The sequence below is a fragment of the Prunus mume genome, linkage group LG6, assembly GCF_029339155.1.
Source record: "Prunus mume cultivar Tortuosa linkage group LG6, ASM2933915v1, whole genome shotgun sequence".
In the NCBI taxonomy this organism is placed as follows: Eukaryota; Viridiplantae; Streptophyta; class Magnoliopsida; order Rosales; family Rosaceae; genus Prunus; species Prunus mume.
Window position 1 is genome coordinate 10,168,219 of NC_142703.1, and position 20,664 is coordinate 10,188,882.

At 39.2% G+C, this 20,664-nt stretch overlaps 5 protein-coding genes and 1 pseudogene across 7 annotated transcripts; 5 read left to right on the forward strand and 1 right to left on the reverse strand.

Moving 5' to 3' along the window:
* The first annotated feature begins 263 nt into the window (after positions 1–263).
* ALE2 (Protein kinase superfamily protein) lies at positions 264–5,746 on the forward strand. 2 transcript variants are annotated; one of them, XM_008237339.2, is made up of 9 exons: positions 264–846; positions 996–1,079; positions 1,441–1,551; positions 1,631–1,729; positions 2,282–2,650; positions 2,732–2,992; positions 3,582–3,977; positions 4,173–4,413; positions 4,756–5,746. In XM_008237339.2, exons 1-9 carry the CDS (start codon positions 783–785, stop codon positions 5,468–5,470), a joined length of 2,340 nt encoding a protein of 779 aa, XP_008235561.1. In that variant the 5' UTR covers positions 264–782; the 3' UTR covers positions 5,471–5,746. The 2 variants fall into 2 exon arrangements, with proteins under 2 accessions (XP_008235561.1, XP_088911097.1); XM_089054971.1 differs by lacking the exon at positions 2,732–2,992 and having other exon boundaries at positions 297–846.
* Positions 5,747–6,418: 672 nt separating this feature from the next.
* LOC103334381 (uncharacterized) lies at positions 6,419–10,733 on the forward strand. Its single transcript, XM_008237338.3, has 13 exons — positions 6,419–6,575; positions 6,692–6,743; positions 6,840–6,929; positions 7,122–7,199; positions 7,293–7,367; positions 7,466–7,518; positions 7,787–7,937; positions 8,061–8,171; positions 8,620–8,746; positions 8,895–8,992; positions 9,654–9,792; positions 10,327–10,379; positions 10,495–10,733. Exons 1-13 carry the CDS (start codon positions 6,487–6,489, stop codon positions 10,576–10,578), a joined length of 1,200 nt encoding a protein of 399 aa, XP_008235560.1. The 5' UTR covers positions 6,419–6,486; the 3' UTR covers positions 10,579–10,733.
* Positions 10,734–10,826: 93 nt separating this feature from the next.
* Positions 10,827–12,325, reverse strand: LOC148916048 (uncharacterized). The gene is given in 4 exon segments (XM_089055047.1): positions 10,827–11,281; positions 11,284–11,473; positions 11,476–11,614; positions 12,297–12,325. Coding segments are annotated over 4 exon segments (678 nt in total). The 3' UTR covers positions 10,827–10,961.
* On the forward strand, positions 12,159–15,898 carry LOC103334557 (plant cysteine oxidase 3-like; annotated as a pseudogene). Its single transcript, XR_016128164.1, has 5 exons — positions 12,159–12,510; positions 13,486–13,663; positions 14,006–14,161; positions 14,582–14,782; positions 15,446–15,898. The product of XR_016128164.1 is annotated as a plant cysteine oxidase 3-like (transcript).
* A 133-nt stretch (positions 15,899–16,031) lies between these two features.
* On the forward strand, positions 16,032–20,040 carry LOC103334555 (F-box/kelch-repeat protein At3g23880-like). Its single transcript, XM_089055223.1, has 2 exons — positions 16,032–16,590; positions 16,734–20,040. Exon 2 carries the CDS (start codon positions 16,803–16,805, stop codon positions 18,090–18,092), a length of 1,290 nt encoding a protein of 429 aa, XP_088911349.1. The 5' UTR covers positions 16,032–16,590; positions 16,734–16,802; the 3' UTR covers positions 18,093–20,040.
* On the forward strand, positions 19,609–20,529 carry LOC103334554 (uncharacterized). Its single transcript, XM_008237532.2, has 3 exons — positions 19,609–19,776; positions 19,892–20,104; positions 20,233–20,529. Exons 1-3 carry the CDS (start codon positions 19,609–19,611, stop codon positions 20,527–20,529), a joined length of 678 nt encoding a protein of 225 aa, XP_008235754.2.
* Positions 20,530–20,664: the final 135 nt, after the last annotated feature.

Genomic DNA, 20,664 nt, shown 5'->3' on the forward strand with positions numbered 1-20,664 from the left:
ATCATCAAATTGAAATAAAATTAGAAAAAAAAAGAGATCAAAGATTTAACAAATGAGTTTATCGTATGATTTTCCCAAATATCCCCAATAATTTATGGTTAACAATAACTTCAAAAACAGAAGCTAGGCAACGAAACGGCCGCGGAATTGGCGTTTGGTTAAAGTGGGCCCGTTCGAAACACAGTCGTCGTTCAATTTGGCGCGTGGATCAGACAGCCATCATTCAATTTTACCGAAACCGGTCTCGCTGGACTCTGGAGCTACGCACTCAACACTACTCTCTCACTCACTAACTCACAGACAGCAGCAATAAAGTCCCTCACCTCACTCCTACTGTCTCCCTCAAACCTCCTCTACTTCTTCTTCTTCTTCTTCTTCCTCGTCAAGATCTCTCTCTCTCTCCCTTCCTCCCTCCCTCTCTCCTCCTCTCTCTAAAACACCCACATTCTCTCTCTATACATACACCCACCTACACCTCCCTACCTACATCTCTCTTCTCTTCTAGATCTTTCGCCGCGTTTCATGGATCTACGCCCCCACTCACTCCCAGTACTCGCCTTGTCTTCTCTCTTCTAGGGTTTTAGTCGCCGCATGCTTCACTCTTTACTCTTTTTGCTTTCGTTCTTAGCTTAACCATGCGATTCCTCGCTCCGAGCAAGAAATGCGATGGAGAAGCTCGCCGGAAACCTAGAAACGTCAGGCCACTATCCGGCCAGACTCTCGAGCTCCAAGGTGGTTGCTTCTGACGATGTTTTATGTGAATTTCGGTTCGGCGAGGGACAATGCGAACTCCGATTCTGCTTCTTCTTTTTACTCTCCTGCTCAGCTTGATTTTCTGTTGTTCAGGTATGTTTTGAGCTTTTTAAATTATACAGTGGTAGTCAAATAGTGCTTGGATAATTTAGTTTATATGATTTTAATAGCTTAATTCTTCGGTTTATGCTCGATAAGTGACGGTTTCTCAAGAAAACTAACGTCCCTGTTTATTATTTCAGGGAATTTGTCTTTAAATATTAACTTGTCTCCTTCTCAATTGCCAAACCAACCATTATCTATGAAAGATTTCTCAATGGAACGCGGTAAGGGTGCTAATCTTTTTGTATAATCCATTTGCCAGGCTCGTCCTTCATCTGCACAATTTTTGTTCTGCACAATTTTTGTTCGATATTAAAATCTATTGAAATATATTGTCATGGATATGGAAACAAACTTCTTGAGCGGATTTATTGTTGTTGTACACTAGAATAACTCCTGTTGAACATAAATATTGTCATCAAATGCGCATTCTTTGAGGTCGCCAATCGTATAGCTCTATTAATGCATATTTGGTGTCTTCACCGATGTTTTAGTTCCCCTCATGTTAAAGTTACTTCCTTTGATAGCTATGCATATATCTCTTAACCAATTTGTGACATATTGGGCTTGTCCTACCATTTGCAGCAAGGTCGATTCTGATGAGTTTGTCCTTTGGTTCATCAAAACTACCCAAAACACGGGCAATCAAGCCTTCTTCGGGATCCCTGGCACCTGCACCTTCTCCAATTTATCTAGGTATGTATTCCCTTCAAAATATGAATACATGGATGTTCCAGTTGCTGGTATTGCAGTGATGTTAAGTTCTCAATTTCAGGTCCTAGAAGTTCTCCCTCACCAAAACGTGGTCATCATAGTCATCATCATGTGAGAGCGAAACCCCATGTTGTTACTCCAGCACCATCAAAAGACCCAGGTAAATAATATGGGGTTTGTGATTTGTCATGATGTAGTCAATGTCAGGTGTCACTCATCTTTTACAACATCCAAACAATCTGTAGATGTTTAGTTGAGATTGATGAATTTCCAAAAACGTTGTTTAATTTCTATTATGACTGGGGTGGGGTGGCCAAGAACTATTAATTTGGGTAGTTGGATATCACTTGCTTTTTCTGAAAATAAATTGGACCAACTAATCTTCTAGTCCCATATAAAATCACTCCTCTGCTGAGGCAAGTTGAATGTTTTAATTTTACCATTTAGTCAATAAGAAAGAAAGTAATGGCCTGTTAAGTTTACGTGTTTTGGAAGATGAGTTTGAGGCTTTACCTTCCCCACTATGGGTTGGAGGTGCAGCTGGAAACTTTTTTAGCACAGCTGCTGCTAGAAAAGTGGGACTTGGGTTCATGGAATTCCCAAAATTTTGTTAATTTAACTATGGTCGTGAAAATGTATTTTACCTCAGATTATTGTTTTTCTTGGCAAGTACCTTGCCAGTTTACTTCTATAATGATGGTGCTTCTGGCAGGTTGCGATCAAATCTGTGTGGAGCCACTTACTGCATCTCCATTTGGTTCACCTTGTGGTTGTGTGTTTCCCATGAAAGTCAGACTTTTACTGGATATAGCTCCGTATGCTATTTTTCCTGTAATGAGTGAGCTAGAGATTGAAGTTGCCGAAGGCACGTATCTGGCACAAAGCCAAGTGAAAATAATGGGTGCAAGTGCGGATAGTCAAAATCAAGGAAGAACAGTAGTGGATATTAACTTGGTTCCACTAGGAGAGAAGTTTGATAATACCACTGCAATACTGACGTACGATAGATTTCGGCATAAGAAAGTTCCTCTAAATATGACTCTTTTTGGAAATTATGACGTGGTATACATTAGTTATCCAGGTACTGTCCTCAATTCTCCTACTTCTGTTTTTGCTTCCTTTCATTGTTGTTTGTGGTTGAGACTGAAAAAGTCATTAACAGGGATTGCTTCTTCACCACCATATGAGTATTTCAAGGGGAATGGTCCAGCTGGAAGTGCTGGAGATCTCCCCATCACCGCAGATTTTCCCAGCAAGAACCAGAGGATGAATATTAGAACAATTGTAATTATTGCTCTGTCTGCATTTGTACTCCTGTTGGTTCTCATTGGGGCAATCTGGATCTTTGTGAAATGGAAGAGAGTTGGAAGACCATCTAGTGCTGTTGGTCCTGCATTCACATCTTCTGTTCACAAAAGATCTGGTCAGTATGTGGCTTTTTAGTGTTCTCTTGTGTTTCTTGTGCACAATTGTTGTGAGTATATCCATACATGCATGCATAAATGTATAAACCCTCACATACATGAATGAAATCAACAAATTTCAATTTTAACGATAAAATAGCTGTACTTGCACAAAGTTTCCCTGCAAGTCCAGTTACCTCAAATCTTGACATTTATCCCTTTTTTTCTTCCCATATATCATGTTATGTTGGGAACACCTTTATGTTTGAGGGCCCTGGTTCAGGATCCCTTTCATGCCAAAGAAAAAACTATTGTATGTTTGGAACATCAGTTTTGGAGAACTGGACCACCAAAGTACCATGAATTGGGGTATGCAAGCCAGATCATGGTCCTCAGGTGGTGGGATCTGGTAACTCATGTTTTGATATGTAGAGTTTGTCATACAGAAAAGACTTCTACTGCATTCATTGTCTTTTATTTTGTTGCTTTCTTAATTTGATACTCTTTTATGAACATTGAATTTCAATCTGGACAATTTAGTTAATTGTTCACACAGTTCCATATTAAACAGACTGGAGACTGAGTGATTGATCTATTCGTGTAATTCAGGTATTGGGTCTATCTTATCAAGCAGTATTGCGAGCTCCACTTCAGTGTCCCTAATGTCCACCATGGCTACAAGTATTCTCTCTGTCAAAACATTTCCACTTGCTGAGCTTGAGAAAGCAACGAATAAGTTCAGTTCCCAAAGGGTTTTGGGAGAAGGGGGATTTGGACGTGTTTACCATGGAATTATGGAAGATGGGACTGAAGTTGCAGTCAAAGTGCTTACAAGGGATAATCAGAATCAGAATGGAGACCGTGAATTCATTGCAGAAGTTGAGATGCTAAGCCGATTACATCACCGCAATCTGGTGAAATTGATAGGCATATGTATTGAAGGGCGCACCCGCAGCTTGGTATATGAGCTTGTTCACAATGGGAGTGTTGAGTCCCACTTGCATGGTATATTTTCCTTGTCAACTTTGGTCTCTTTCAACTTGAAGTTATTTTCCTGAATTAGAATTAGCTCTCCCACTCGCCTCAACTAGCAATTTAATTTACCTTCTCTTGAAGGACTTTTCGTTTTTTTTGTTTTGTTTTTGGGGGGATAGAAACAGCCTTAAAGCTCGATATTTATATGTTATGGTTGTTTTTCAGGGGTTGACAAGAAAAAGGGACCTCTTGACTGGGATGCACGGATGAAGATTGCCCTTGGGGCAGCAAGAGGATTAGCCTATCTCCACGAAGATTCTAATCCTCGTGTTATTCACCGAGATTTTAAGGCTAGTAACGTTTTGCTGGAAGCTGACTTCACGCCCAAGGTATCAGATTTTGGGTTGGCTAGGGAAGCAACTGAGGGAAGTCATCATATCTCAACAAGGGTCATGGGAACTTTTGGGTACGCACAGTTGTTTAAGCTGTTACTAATCAGGATTTACAGATCTTTTAAACTGTGATTTGGATCCAATATTTCTTTTTAGGCTTATAGAGCATAAACCTAATTTGCTATATGGCGCCATAGTACACTAGAAATTGGGAACCTTTAATGAATGACAAGGATGTTAGTGAATGGATTTAATTAGATTTTTCGGCCATAAGAATTGAAATTCTCCTCTGTCCAGATATATATAAAGTTTATAGTATATGACGAAAATTGAAAATTTGAAATAATGTTTGCTTCAATAGTTTTCTGTCTGAGCAACATTTCAACTATTCGCTTGATCAAATTGCTGGATTACAGGTATGTTGCCCCAGAATATGCAATGACAGGGCACCTACTTGTCAAGAGTGATGTTTATAGTTATGGAGTCGTGCTGCTGGAACTTCTCTCTGGAAGGAAGCCTGTAGACATGGCCCACCCTCCCGGCCAGGAGAATTTAGTAACTTGGGCACGACCACTGCTAACCAGCAGAGAAGGTTTGCAGCAGTTGGTGGATCCTGCCTTGGCTGGAACCTATGACTTTGATGACATGGCTAAAGTGGCAGCCATTGCTTCCATGTGCGTTCACCCTGAGGTGACTCACAGGCCTTTTATGGGTGAAGTGGTGCAGGCTCTAAAGCTCATATACAATGATACGGATGAGACTGGTGGGGATTGCTATAGTCAAAAGGAGTCTTCCGTCCCGGACTCTGAATTCAAAGGTGATCTTGCTCCTTCTGATAGCAGTTGGTGGAACGCCGGTGGACTCACTCCCCGGTTAAATTACGGGCAGACCTCTTCGTTCATTACAATGGAGTATAGTTCTGGGCCACTTGAAGATATGGAAAACAGACCGTTTTCAACTTCAAGTTTGGTGGGGGATGAGATATCTTTACCAATTAGACATGGCAATAGGTCAGGGCCATTGAGAACAGTCCGGAGCAAGCCAGCATTCTACAGAGTAAGAGGAAGTAGGAGTGAGCATGGGGGACTCCTTTCGAGATGTGCTCGGAATGATGATGGCTTCTGGGTTTGAAGTTTGTTAATTTTATTTTTGAATTTTGTACAGTTAAAAAAGGACTGAGGCTTTTAAGTAAAGCCATCACTTGTAGTTTAGGTATTGGAAAATCCTCCGGAGTCCATGTCGGAGGATGAGAGGAAGAGAGAGAGAGAGAGAGGACAATGGCTTCTAATTTTGGAATTCTTGATTCATTTACATACGAGTTGGAGATATGTAAGTTGAATAGTCTCCGTGTGTATTATAACGTCCCCTTAAGTTCAATGCCTTATTGATTGACATTGTTACCCTTTATATTTGTTGGGCTGAGAGTCATCTTCTTCTTGTAGCCAGATATAACTTATCTGATTCAAACACTTTCCACTGATGACATGATTGTCAGCTTCTGTTAATCTGTACGGACAGTTTATGGATGTTAAAAGCTACCTAGCATATGCTTTTTGTTTTCTTCATTTGCTTGGTTTCTATAATGTCTTATTATTCAGAATTCAAATAGAACTAACAATTCTTTTTATCAACAATTGTCGTACTTGATGAACTAGTCTTTAATTGTCTATCTATATAATTTGAACACAATTCTATCCAAGTTCTACTAGTTTACAATTCTTTTTATCAATAATGGTCATACTTGAGATTTAAATACAAGATTTTCTCTAACGAAGTAGAGATTGAGTGCCACGTACTAAATCCCTAAACTCATTGTTGGCTTCCTCCTCAAACTTAATATCGGTAACCTCCTTCAACAAAGTAAAGACTGAGTGCTCATTGTTGGCGACCTACTTAAACTTATTATCGGTGATCTCCTTCAACAAAGTAAAGATTGAGTGTTACTAGATGTTTAAAATTATTAGTGGTTATTGCAAATTGCAATTAAAAGACAATGACTTTAAATTTCATTAAAAAAATTCCCTCGTAGCGGTGGCATAGGCAAGACTAAATTTAACTCTTTGCCAATCTAGACCAGATGTCTATGATAAAGCCAAAGGCACCATCCACCGAATCTTCTCTTTTCTTCAACTGTAACAACAGAAAAGATGCTATCTCTTTACCCAACTCCCAATGCCACTCCCCTCAGCTCACCAACCACCTTCTCTCCATCTTTCTCCCCACCTCGCTCAACCAGGTCTCCTCCTCTTTTTCTAACTACACCTTCTCCTTTCAATTTTTCCATTAACAAAACAAAATCATACATCTTTCAACCATTCATTTCAAATTCTAACAACCAAGTTTGAGTTTCAGGTTCAGAATGTCGCATGGTTCTCTTCCCCCTCTCCCCGAAAACCGAATCGTCGTAGGTTCATCTATATCAATTACATTCTTCTCATTATAATCCATACAATTATGCTCATAATTACTTGCTAATTATGCTTTTATACAATTATGGCAGCTCAGCGTCGGCACGGTGGGCGTCGATTTCTTGGCCGCCGTGGCCTCTTACCCTAATCCGGACGACAAAATCAGAACCACCAGCTTAACGGTAAACTTAATTTATCCAGTTAAATTTACGCCATTGTTACTCGAACGTGAGTTCACTCAGTAACTCGGTTGTTTGTGTGCAATTTTTGCAAATGAAAGATTTGTTCTTTATTTTTATTGTTGATAAATTGTTGTTAACACATAAATATTGCTGTGGATTAGCTTTGATAATTAGTTTTGATTGGTTTCTTAGGTTCAAGGAGGTGGAAACGCGGGTAATGCTTTAACTTGTGCAGCTCGTTTGGGCTTAAGTCCGAGACTGATTTCCAAGGTTTTTAACCCTTTTATTTTGAATTTTCTTTCTCCCGAAGGAAACTTGGTTGTTTGATTTTGGTAGCTTGTTTTATGCATTTTGAAATGATAGGTTGCAAATGATACACAAGGCAGGGCCATACTGGAGGAGCTACAAGCAGACGGTGTAGATACTTCTTCTGTTGTGGTAAGCTTCAGAGGGAAAGCCGTTTGTAATCTTTAAGAATAGGACTTGACTGCTATGTAATCTGAATATTGCTTTCATTTTTGGACTCATTTTTCCAGGTTTCCGAGGAGGGTAATTCACCGTTTACCTACATTATTGTTGACAATGAAACGTGAGGAACTTCATTTTATGTGTTATTCTCTCTCTCTCTCTCTCTCTCTCTCTCTCTCTCTCTCTCTCACCCCCCACCCACAAGCGCGCACAAGCGTACACAACCTTTTATTAGCTGACTTTATTGTTTAACCCATAATATTTTCTTGTTCCTACATTCTGAATCTGATCTAATGCATATGACCTTAGCTAGTGATAGAGGGCAGTGGAATAGCTTTTTCCCCAATCTTTGTGTTTCAATTTTAATAAACTGTTTAGTGACATTCCAGGAAAACTCGCACTTGTATTCATACTCCAGGATATCCTCCCATGATACCAAGCGACCTTTCCCAAACAAGTTTATCATCTGCATTGGATGGAGCAAGAGTGCTTTATTTAGATGGACGAATACATGAAACTGCTTTACTTGTTGCACAGGAGGTAACTGTTATCTTCCAGTTTCTTGTGTTAAACTTCTTGCTGTTAAGCGTATCTTTACGTAGTTTTCCAAGAAAATTAGTTATTAACTAAAGAAAGTAAATCAGCATAATTGGATTCTCACAGGCTGCTCGCAAGAATGTACCTATATTAGTTGAAGGTGAACGGATAAGAGAAGGGCTGGATGATCTTCTAAAACTAGCTGATTATGCTATATGCTCAGCGAAATTTCCACAGGCAAGTCAATTGTTCTTCTATGAACTACTTTATCTAGAAGGAAATTAGGACATGTTTTTTCAACTTAAATATTTTGTCAGCTTCTTCCTTTTGGTTTCTAAACCCCTAAAACTGGAGATAAGACTTTGATTTGCTTCTTATCTGTTTCCAAACAATTTTCAGCCGAAAATAGCCGGTACAGGAACCATTGTTTTGGATATGCAAATAAGAGGTTTCCTCAAGCACTGCTCTTCTTATACCATGTATTTCTATTACTTAGTTAGTCTAACCATCTGGTGGATATATTTTGCACTCAATATGCATGCTAATGTGATTGCTGTGATTTTACAATTAACTTAGATCACATTTAGACACACTTTTTGCCCTTCATTTTTCGCTTGGATCTCTGGGTCTAAGTTTAAGGCCCAAGGTCATTTATGTGGGACACAACGCATATCTTGTCTTACAGGCATGGACAGAAGCAGCATCCGTTCCAAGTGCTCTTGTTTCGATTCTTGTGAGATTGCCAAAGATCAAATTTGTGATTGTGACATTGGGTGAAGATGGATGCATAATGCTTGAGAGAAGTGTGGATGGTAAGTATGCAACTGTCCAGGGTTTATTGAGGCGGAAAACAATATGAAACATAGGGCCTGAAGTTGTGGCTTGCAATGTTGTAAACATAGTCTGTTTTATCTGATTTGAAAAATTTACAGGTTTTCATTGAAACTCTGTTTCTGGCAGAGGCTCCTCAGACAGAAGAAATGGATGTTGATAGCTTGCTAGAATTGCTGAAGCAGAGAAAAGATGATAACATTGCTATCCCGACATGTGTTTCATCGGTAAGGAGCCTCAATGGTTAAGAGGATTTGAAAGAATTTAGTCAGAGACAAGTTAGAAGTGAACTATTTTCCCTTGATTTTTGAAGTATTTAGATAGTCCTTTTCACCACTCTTGATGAAATTCACAGCAACCCTCAATCCTTCTGCACAGTTTTGAGGATTGCATCTTGGGTTTACAACTTGGGATCTCATCCACACGTCCTGAATATTTGCTTAGCCTCAGGAGCATAAGTAACAACTAGAAAATCTTTCCATCGTTTGATTATATAATTTTTACATTAGTTATCAATTTGAAAAGAAACTGTTACCAAATAAAAGTTGTTCCTAACAAGACGACGAAGTCCGGCCGCATCTTAAGCTGGGAATATGAGGTGTCCTGAAATAACCAAAGTGAAGCACAATACCTATGTTGTTGTAGAGATGAAATCCATTTAACCGTAGGAAGATGGTAAAGGGGAAATTTAGCTTGACACAAGAAACATGTCACATTTCATGCAACATTGGCTAGGGTGCCTTTTTCTTTAGATCGCAAACTTGAGTGAATTGTGGAACATCAGTTTTTTCTGTATTTGTTTTTAGAGTCTTAACTGGAGACTGAAAAAAATACTGAATAATTGTAGTAGCTACTAATTTGTAAGTTTTCCCACTGTAATCCTTTCAGCCTGTGACAAAATTGAGAGCCAACGGAGTAGGGACGGTTTGTGGGAGGTTGTTTGTGGGAACAGCTGAGAAAGTACCACCCTCAGAACTTCAAGATACAACAGGTGCTGGAGATAGTTTTATCGGAGCAGTTCTCTATGGTATGTTTAATCCCTCAATTCATCTCTCTCTCTCACTTCTCCCCCCACCCCACCCCACACACACACACACACACAGATCATTTTGTCAATTTTTGTTTTTGGTTGTTTATTGCCTGGAAAGCCACCTTTTCAATCATTAAGCAGAAAAAAAGGTGTCTTCCTAATGTAGTATATATTTGTTTAGTTTTGACTTTTTGAGAGGTTGCAACATTGTTTAAAATCCCTACTGACCATTATCCAAACATGAGGGCTCAGATCAGTTCAGTTTAATGTTACTTTGTGGGAGAGTGTGGTTGTGGTTGGGCTAGTCTACAAGCATGGCTGATTAACTAGATAAATTTAAATCATCTTAGCGTATATCATGTGAGCACTCGAGTTCAATCAACATTTGGATTGACTATTTGCAGAGGATAGGCCTTAGGTCACAAAATGTCTCATGCTTGTTTGATTTTATAAAGTTGAATTTAGACGTTGAAGCAAATTCCTACTTTTTGTTCTTTTATTTCATTCATGGGATTTCTGATTTTACTGTAGCTATTTGCTCCAACATGCTGCCAGAGAAAATGCTGCCATTTGCTGCTCAAGTGGTAAGTAGACATGTTTCTGTTAAATGGCCAATTGTTATGATGTGGTAGGATTTTGCAACATAGATTTGTTCATGACTTTTTTTTTTGGGTTTTGCTTGTGCGATTTTGATTGCAGGCAGCTACCTGCTGTAGGGCTTGCGGAGCTCGAACTGGTCTTCCACACCGCACAGATGCACGCCTGGCATCATTTTTATCTTAAAAATTCCCAGGAGGTCCTACATGATTGGCATAGTTAACTGGAAGGGTGAAATTTAGCCTAGAAATTAAGCTATTTCCTCTCATGAGTTATTAATTTTGTAAACTACTGTCTCTTGGCGTAGAAGATTTCCTTGTAACGGGCAGACAATTTGATAAGTGTCTCCTCATTTCAGTGATTCTGTACCAACTGTTTATGGCAAGTAGATAGGAAATTCCGATTTTGCCTGATCAACAAGCTTCAACATTCCAAGTCATTTGGTCCCCAACCTTCCTCCCAGTCTACATTGTCTTCTGCTGGATCCTCATCACGCTTTGACTTGACGCCGACTGACGACTAGGAGCCTCTTCCACCTGTCCTTCAATCCAACAGAATTCAACTTCAACTTAAACACTCTTTATATACATTGGCCTTCCACTCGCTTCCCAATCTTGGAGGCTTCCGAATTCAGGAAAAGCCAAGTCTTTAACTCTGTCAAGTTGTTCCGTTACTGGCTTCATCTGTACCTCCATCCTCTGAAGCGTGTCTTTTAATTCTTGACCCCGCTGCCGCCTTGCATGGCTGTCACTTGCAACCACAAGTTCCCCGTTACAACTTTCACAGTGGAAGCAGGACCCATCGTCCTCCATAGACATCAGGTACAGCGCATCCAAACTGCTGTATCTTTTCCTACAATGAGGGTTAGGACACACATATTCTCGACAATCAGTTTTTTCCTCATACTGTGCAGCCTGTACCTAACGACGTCGTACATCTGGGCATAGTCCAGACAGGAGTAAGCTGTCCCTCCCCTTCGATCTCTGGCGACCAGTTTTTCCTTCTCAATAAACTGCAGAGTGGAACGAAGTTTCCTTGGGGGCAGTTTCAACTCCCCGGCCAAATCTTCTTCTCTCACCCATCCCATTGTCGTCTTGACAGCACACCGAGCACCACCATGGTGAGTCCCGTGTCGTCGTTGGCGGCCCGACCGGTCTTGGGCTGCTTGTGGTAGGTGTCGTAGAACGCTGTTCCAACATTTGGGAGTATAGCCGGATATACTCTTTAAATATTAGAATTTATTATATTTGAAAAGTATAGCCGACCGGCTATAATATTTAAATATTCGAATATATTATATTCAATGGGTATCGCCATTCGGCTATACTCTTTAAATATTCGAATTTATTACTATATTTATGGAGTATAGCCGACGGGCTATACTATTTAAATAATCAAATTTATTATATTTATAGCCGGATATACTCTTTAAATATTTGAATTTATTATATTTGAAAAGTATAGCCGACCGGCTATAATATTTAAATATTCGAATATATTATAGGGAGTTTCACTAAAACACCCAAAATGGAGGTTGAAATTATAAAAAAACCCAACACCCAAAACACTTTATAAACACACCCAAAACCCATCATTACACACACTCAAAACCCATTTATAAACACATCTAAAAAATTGACTTTGGGGTTGATTTTGGGTGTGTTTCTATGTTTAAATAGTGCTTGGGTTTTTTTATAAATACATGTCTAGGATTGGGTTTATTTATAAATTTGTATATATTATATTCAATGGGTATAGCCATTCGGCTATACGCTTTAAATATACGAATTTATTACTATATTTATGGAGTATAGCCGACGTGCTATACTATTTAAATAATCAAATTTATTAGAAGTATAGCCAACGTGCTATACTATTTAAAGAGTATAGCCGTGCGGCTAAACCTTTTAAATATATTAGAACACTGGCCCATTTTTAGTGCGTTCGGACGCCTGGGCGGGCGCGTAGGCCGGTTTAGTGCGTTTCGAAGCCACACAAGCATGGCGAGGAAGAGCTCCAATGTTGAAGCTCTCTACGAACTCTGCCAAAACATGTTCACGCCATCGAGGTCTCCTCCCCATTCTTCTGCAGCAATCAACAAGCTTTGTTCTGTTCTGGGTATTTCTCTCGTGTTTTGTTTTAAATTTATAATAACATGGTTTGGTTTAATATATATGTGAAGTGTGTAACCAAAGTTTGGCTCAATTTTGCATATTGGTTTTGCAAATTATGTTGAAACTCAAATTGAGTTTGCCCGTTTTGGTGGTGTAATTGAGAATTGAGCGATATATTTATGGGGTTTCGTTAAATTGCTAGAATATATTGATTTTGTAACTCTACTTGGTCTTGGTTCTAATGGAAATTGGAATATCCTTCATTGGCAAATAAATTAGCAGTGGACTAGTTTAGCATGAAATCTGTGAAACTTGAAGCAATTAAGGTTTGTCTGCAAAGTGAGTTTAGATTCATATATTACATGCATTGTTACTCTTGGAAGTATGATGTTTGCTCTAAAAAGAAAGACTTTACCTCCAAAATGCTAACTTAATTACCGGATTAATTGCTCGTCAAGGTGAAAAACCAGCTGGATGAAGAATCACCTTTCTTTCCTTTGTGCCATTTGTGGCGAAGTTTGACGGTTTTTCCTTTTCTTGAGAATATAAACTTGGCTGATAGGGCTTTGTTGCTTAATGACAGTAATGCCTAGAGTCCAATGCTACTTCTGATATAGATTTCCATGGCCCCCTGGTTTGTGGAAGCAGCTTGGTTCAGCTTTTATTTGAGGAATGTCTCATTGGTTAAGTCATAATGATGTCTTTGTTTTTGTCCTATTGTTTGTCACATACATAAATTTGGTTAATAAATATTTGTCTTGTCTTTTCTGCACAACAATCGATTCCTGCTTAAAATGTGTCCGAACCCAAAATATCAGATCTTGAGGCCTTAACAAAGAAAGGTGATGACAGTTTCAGTACCTTCCTAATAACTAGAAGACCAAGTTACTCAAATATGATTCATCAAAATTTTATAGTTAGGATACACCATGTCACAGTATCTTGCCTTTATTTTTCTGATCTTGGTTGGAATTCACAGGCACAATGTCCCCAGCTGATGTTGGGCTTAAAGAGGAAAGTCTGGATGACGATCGAGGCCATGGATATTTTTTGGACTTGACCAACTAAATAGAGTTGCTCGATGGGCTCAACCAATAACATACTTGGATATATATATATATATATATATATATATATATGAATGTGATAGTTTTACGGTAAGCATTTAGTGAAGAAGAAGAATACTTTTACAGTAAGCTATACCTTCTTCTATGTTCCCAAATCAAGACTCTATTTTTGTTTTCCTTCGAGTTTCTTATTTACAGTATTTGGTACTGCAAGGAACAAAAAAAGATGGATCCTTCAATGAATTTTTGACATTATATTTGTTTGTGTGTCTTTTCATTGATGAAAAAGATCTATATGTTGTACTACTCCATAATATGACCATTGGGACCACCATTCATATAAGTTATCACTCAACAAGGAATTTAGATTGTTGTTATATTCAAAGCTCTCTCTGAAATTTACTCACAGATTAAGTAAATGATTTTATGCAGATGTGTATATTCGGTTTTCCTACTTTCTCAGTCATTCCACTTCTTGACCATCCTGGGATGACTGTTTTTAGCAAAGTTCTCTATGGCTCTTTGCACGTGAGAGCTTATGATTGGGTCGAGCCTCCCAGGAAAGCAAGGAACCAAATTACTTTCCAGGTCTGGTTTTTCATGTAGTTTTCAGCTTGTAAATGGCTTGCACAGTTGCACTTCTTGACAAAAGTATCAGCTTCACATTTTCATATTGCTATTCCTGTAGTTTCTTGGGCTTCACTCACACTGTTTAAAGATTTTTTTTTCTTAGTATTTACTTTATGATCAAAGTTTCTACTATCTTTTCTGTTGTTCTTTAGTTACTAAGAATAATACTGTAGGTAATGAAATTATTCATATGATTATATCATTTAGTCCAATAAAAATTGCCATTTTAGTGATTTTAAAAGGCTAGATTCATGAGTGAGATACTACCAGAGAGGTCGTAAGACTGCCCTTATGAATTGGTCCATGTTCTATGCTCATGATTTTCATATTTTGAGGGTTAAAATATGGGAAAACTGATGAAGTTTCCTTCCAATACAGTAAGATTGGCAAAGCTGGCGGTTGACAAGGTTTTAACAGCACCATGTGGGACATCAATTTTGTATCCAAGGAATGGGGGAAATCTGCATTATTTTACTGCAGTCACTCCTTGTGCTGTTCTTGACATTCTCACACCCCCTTGCAGAGAAGATGCAGGCAGAAAATGTACCTACTACCGCAATTACCTGTATAGTGCCTTTGGTAAGTAACTTTTGTTTCTAGTTAGAGTTTTCTTTCCTTGGTGAATTTATTCGCATGAAAAGAAAAGAAAAGAGGGGGAAAAAAAATTAACTGATAATCTCTAGAATCTTGAGGTTCTATCGAAAATGCTCTCTAGTAAAACACGAGATTTGGTGTTTTAGTCACGCTTGGTTAATTATGGTGTAAACAGTAGTCCCCCAAGTTGTCAATCAAGAAGTGGCTTCTGGTTTGGGAACTTGTGAAGAGTTTGTGTAATTCAACCAAGCGTGTCGGCGTGGCGGGTGCTGAAGGTAGTCCCCTAGTCCCCCAAGTTTGGAAACTAGAGTAGAATGGCAGCACAAAAGAAAAATTAGAGCAGTATAGTCTCCTATTGGTTAACAAATAGTTGCTCATTTTCTGCATATACCATATCCCATTGAAGAGGTCATTGGCCCTGCTCTTGGAATATAGATTGCCCCTTACTGAAGTTTCATATTCGTCTTTGTTTAGCTGAGGTTTTGTTTTCATTTGATAACTGTTATATTTCCTACTTTTCAGGTTAAAAGAAATTATTTGTATTTCTTTCCTTAATGTAGTGTAGTGCACCATATAGAATTCCTTACTTCCTTGATCAAAAACACTTTCTTTATGACTTTCTTTTTCTTTTTATGTTTGGTTTTACAGGCCGAAATGGTGGCAGTCGAGATGGACATCCAAGTGGCTTGCCTAGACCATATGGTGGGCGTCACGGTGGCCATGGCGGAGCAAGTTGTGATGCATATGCTGCTGCTGCTAATGATGATAATGGCACTTCAGGCTGGGCTTCTGACCCAAAAAGAAGAAGGTTCAGATAATGGGGTTTGGGAATGGGGTTCTGAGCCCGAAATAAGTAGAGTCTCAATATGGCTTGAGAGCGCAGCGGCGGCGGCGGTAGTAGTGGTTGGTGAAGTGGGCTTTTGTTGTCAACTCAATATTATCCCTCTCCAAAAAATATTCCTCCCCATGTAGTTTAGTTATTGCCAAACCTATAGGGCCTCTTTTGCTGATTTTCTCAATGTCTCATGTAGAAGAATTTCAAATATTCCTATACAGAAAAATGTTATCAAAGAAAAGTCAACCAAAAGTATGTTTGAAGCATGTGCATATTGAAATTGAACATGCGATGACAACTCTTATATGCAAAAGAATGTTGATAGCAGTAGATATGCGGTAAATTAATGTCTCAACAAGCAATTCTCAGTTAAATTTTCTACTCATCTTTTTTCACCCAAATATATGAAAGGGTGTATCTTTCTTATTCTTATGCTGCCGTGAGTTTTTTGGGCTTATAGCTTTTGCGGCCCTCTACGCTTTTATTCCTCTATTTAATCCTTGATAGTATAGGAAAAGGAATATTTAATCCTTGATAGTATAGGAAAAGGAATATTTACTTACTACTTATACAAAGTAAAATTGCGTAATTATAAACCATTAGTGCAGTTCAGAAGCAACCTATAGGGTTGTTATTCTCCAAATTCCTCATCTCTCCTATTCTCTCCTCTATCTTTCTACAAAAATAGGGTTTCTGGAGAAATTGTCAGGAATCGTTAAGGAAAGCTTAAATACAGAGTGCTTCAGGTTTCCTATTTCTATGCGGATTGAAACACCTAATTCTACTGGCTTAAGGAAAGCTTAAGATATCTTTGATGAGGAGGACTCTTAAGTGAAGCCTATAAAAGGATGTCCTGTGCTATTGATTATTACACACTCAATATTATTCTCACACCATCTAGAGAGATAAAGAGCCGGATAGCAGAGAAGACAACCTGTGCACGTCATGTCTGATCAAGGTAAGTGTTTACCGTAATTAGACTTGTACAAAGTAAACTTGCGTAATTATAAACCATCAGTGCAGTGCAGAAGCAACCTATAGGGTTGTTATTCTCCAAATTATTCCTCATCTTCTCCAATTCTCTCCTCTATCTTTCTACAGGAATAGGGGTTCTGGTTCTCCCGAAATCATCAGGAATCCTTAAATATTATCACAAAATCTATCGGAGCAATGTCAGATGTCTACTCGAGTAGCAAGAAAAGAACATTGTCAAACCCCCTCCGCCTTCCCGAAGAGATCTTTGATGAAATCCTCCTGAGGCTGCCCAGCAAAAGCGTAGGAAGATGCAGCGCAGTGTGCAAATCATGGAACTCTCTCGTCAACACCTTCTTTCGCTACCACACTCGCGACCACACTCGCTACCAATCCAATAACCACCACGACGAAGCTCAACTCCTCTTCCTTCAGTTTCACAATTCCTTGAGAATCATCAACAGAGGGCCTTACGCGTTGCATCGAGATAACTCTGCATGTAACTTGTATACCAAGCTTCCTAACCCGTTCGTAGCTTGCAACAAGTTACCTACTTGCCTTCGAGGAGCAAAACAAGTTGAAGATGTGACTGTGGTTGGAACTTGTAACGGGCTAGTATGCCTGGTTGCTGGTGATGATGAGATTCACTTTGCTGCATCACTTTGGAACCCTTGTATTAGAAAGTTGGTGGCTTTACCCAAGCCTGGCCTTGCCGTGTACAAAGCTATTGATCAAGTAAGATATGGCTTTGGTTATGATTCTTGCACCGACGACTATAAGGTTTTGAGATGTGTGAACCATAAATATATCCGCCACAGCACTTGTCAAGTTGAGATTTGGTCGTTAGCCAGAGGCTCCTGGAAGAGTCTTAGTTCTGCTGCTGATCATGTTATCCTCCCTGCCAACTTTCATCCTGGCCAGCTCTTCAATAGATCGGGTGTTGTATTTGTCAATGGCGCTCTGCATTGGCTCCAACTTGCCAGAAACTGGAAGGTGAATAAGATGGATTATTTGGTTGCATCGTTTGATATGGCGAGTGAGTTATTTGGTGAGACAACGGTGCCAGAAGCTTTACAGAAAAAATTATACTCAAAACCGGGACGACGAGAGTGGTTTATTTCAAGATACAGAGAGTCCATTGCCCTTGTTATGATTTGTAAAGGCAGAGATCGTTGGATTGGTTGTCGTGTTGAGATCTGGGTGATGGCGGAGTATGGTGTGGCGGCATCTTGGGTTAACCTATGTACTGTGCAGCTGCAAGATGTTTGGTTGATGCCGCTCATATATAAAGACTGCGGTCCGATTGGTTTTAGAACGAGTGGTGAAGTGGTGCTTGTGGGAGGTAATGGTCGATCTATGTTGCTAGACCCTGAGTCCGAACAAGTTAGTGAATTTGAAATTGATGAGAGCAACAATCACTTGAAGTTCATGGATTATTTTGTGGAGAGCCTTGTCTTATTTGACCAACCCAATGCTATTTCATACTAGAAGGAAAGACAGAAACCGAATCAAGACAACATCCACCTTGTATGCCAAACACAAATAGCAACAAGTCATTAGCCGAAACAGGTTGGCATTGCTCCTTCTCATGCTTCTATCTATGTAGGCATTAGTCATTAAATAAATGTGAATTATCATCTTTTTTTTTATAAAATAAAAAAAACAAAAAGAATAGATGATAATTGGCTAATGCCTAAATGGGAACTTCCTAGCTCACTGGATTGCCTTTCCTATTCGTCTTTGTTTAGCTTTGTGAGGTTTTCTTTGATTTCTCATCCTTATTTTGCTGGTTTTGATTCATTTGATTACTTTTGTATTTGTATTTGTATTTCTTTCCTCAGCACCAAACTCATGCAATTTTCCTTGATCAAAACTCATACAAGTCTCCACCATGATTTCGGGCTCATTTGGGAGTGATCTAGAATCACTCCTAGGAAGAAGCATCTCTAACGTGCTTCTCCAAATAAAAGTGAGTATTGGCCTCTTCAAAATCACTCCCCAAACGAGCCCTTAATCCATTCAACTGATTTTTTTCCCCTCATTCAGATATGATTGAATCCCTGTACGATACTAATTAGTTAGAGGCTGAATAAGACATTCCTCCTTATTTTGTATGGATTCCTAAATATTAACCCAATAAGTGAATACAAAATAATTAAACCCCTTGTTTTATATGCAATTTTTATTATTTGTATGGATGGTGATGAAGATGGTTGAATTTTCTGTTACAATTTTGTACTTATCTTTTTTCACCCAAATTGCACGTACGAACTAATATAATGAAAGTTTTAGACCAAAAAACAAAGAACTAATATAATGAATGTTAAAATAATAATAATAATATTTTTATTTTTTATATGGTAAGTAAATGAATTAAAATGGATGTGAACCTTATCCACAGGCTGGAACTAATTAGTAATTAAAGGCAATTTAACCCCTAGAGATCGTTCTTTTCTCTATCTCTCTCCACTATTTTCCCTAGTCTTTTGGTGATCTAGTTTGATTAATTAGGACTAAAACAGGAGACTGGGATTTTAAAGGGGTCGAAAGATCTGCTTCTCCCAAAAACACCAGCGAGCAAATATTATCACAAAAATGTCAGATGTCTACTTGGCTAGCAACATCCTCCTCTTTCCCGACGAAATCTTACATGAAATCCTGCTGAGATCGACCAGCAAATCCGTAGCGAGATGCAGCGCAGTGTGCAAATCATGGAACTCTCTCGTCAACTCCTTCATTCGCCACCCCCACACGCTTCCCATCCAATCACCACGACGACGACAACGACGTTCAGCTCCTTTTCCTGCAGGTTTACGAACCCTACAAGATCCACGTCAAAAGAAGAGTGCATTACGTGTTGCATCGAGATGACTCTGCATGTGATGAGCATACCAAGCTTATGAGCCCGTTCGTAGCTTACAACAACACCCGCACTTGCCCAGAGGAAAAAAAAGTTTTAGATGGGGATGTGGATGTGGTTGGAACTTGTAACGGGCTCGTATGCATGGTTCGTCATGATGATGATGATGGTGGCATTGACTTTGCTGCAATCATTTGGAACCCCTATATTAGAAAGTTGGTGGTTTTACCTAAGCCGGGCCTTGCCGTGGCCAAAAATATTCGAGGAATAAGATATGCCTTTGGTTATGATTCTTGCACCAACGACTATAAGGTTTTGAGATGTGTGAACTATAAGTACTTACACAACGACGATAAGACTTTGAAATTTGGGAACTATGTGTCCTTCCGCAAACCACCTACTTTTCACGTTGAGATTTGGTCGTTAGCCACAGGCTCCTGGAAGTCTTATTGCTGCTGAAGATGATGATATTATCCCTGCCAACTTTTATCCCGAGCTCTTCACTAGATCACGTGTTGTGTGTGTCAATGGAGCTCTGCATTGGCTCCAAACTCATCGCCACCTGAACGGCGTCTCGGAGCTCTCAGAGTATTTGGTTGCGTGGTTTGATATGGCAAAGGAGATATTTGGTGAGACAATGGTGCCAGAAGCTTTGGGGAAAAAATTACACTTTCAATCGGGACGAGAGTGGTTTATTTCACGATGCAGAGAGACCATTGCCCTTGTCAAGATTCGTAACTACAGATTTCCAGGGGTGATTGTGTTCAGATTTGGGTGTTGAAAGAGTATGGTGTGGCGGCGTCTTGGGCTAAGTTATTTACTGTGCAGCTGCAAAATGTTTTTGTGTTGGCGCCACTTAGTCTTAAAAATAGCGGCGTGCTTGGTTTCAGAAAGAATGGTGAAGTGGTGCTTCGTGATGTTGGTGATGGTGTTCGATTGCTGGACCCTGAGTCTGAACAAGTTAGTGATTTTCTAATAGATGGGAGCTGCTGTTGCTTGAACTTTGTGGATTCTTTTGTGGGGAGCTTTGTCTTGTATTGCCAACCCAATGCTATTTCATACTAGAAAGAACCGAAGCAACGACATTGTGTTGTTGTATTGGAACTGAATTGGTTTATCATTTGCTTTCATTTATGTGTCTTCTTATTCTTTCAATTCAAACATTTTGTTGAGCAGGCACACATTTGGCATTTTTGGTGG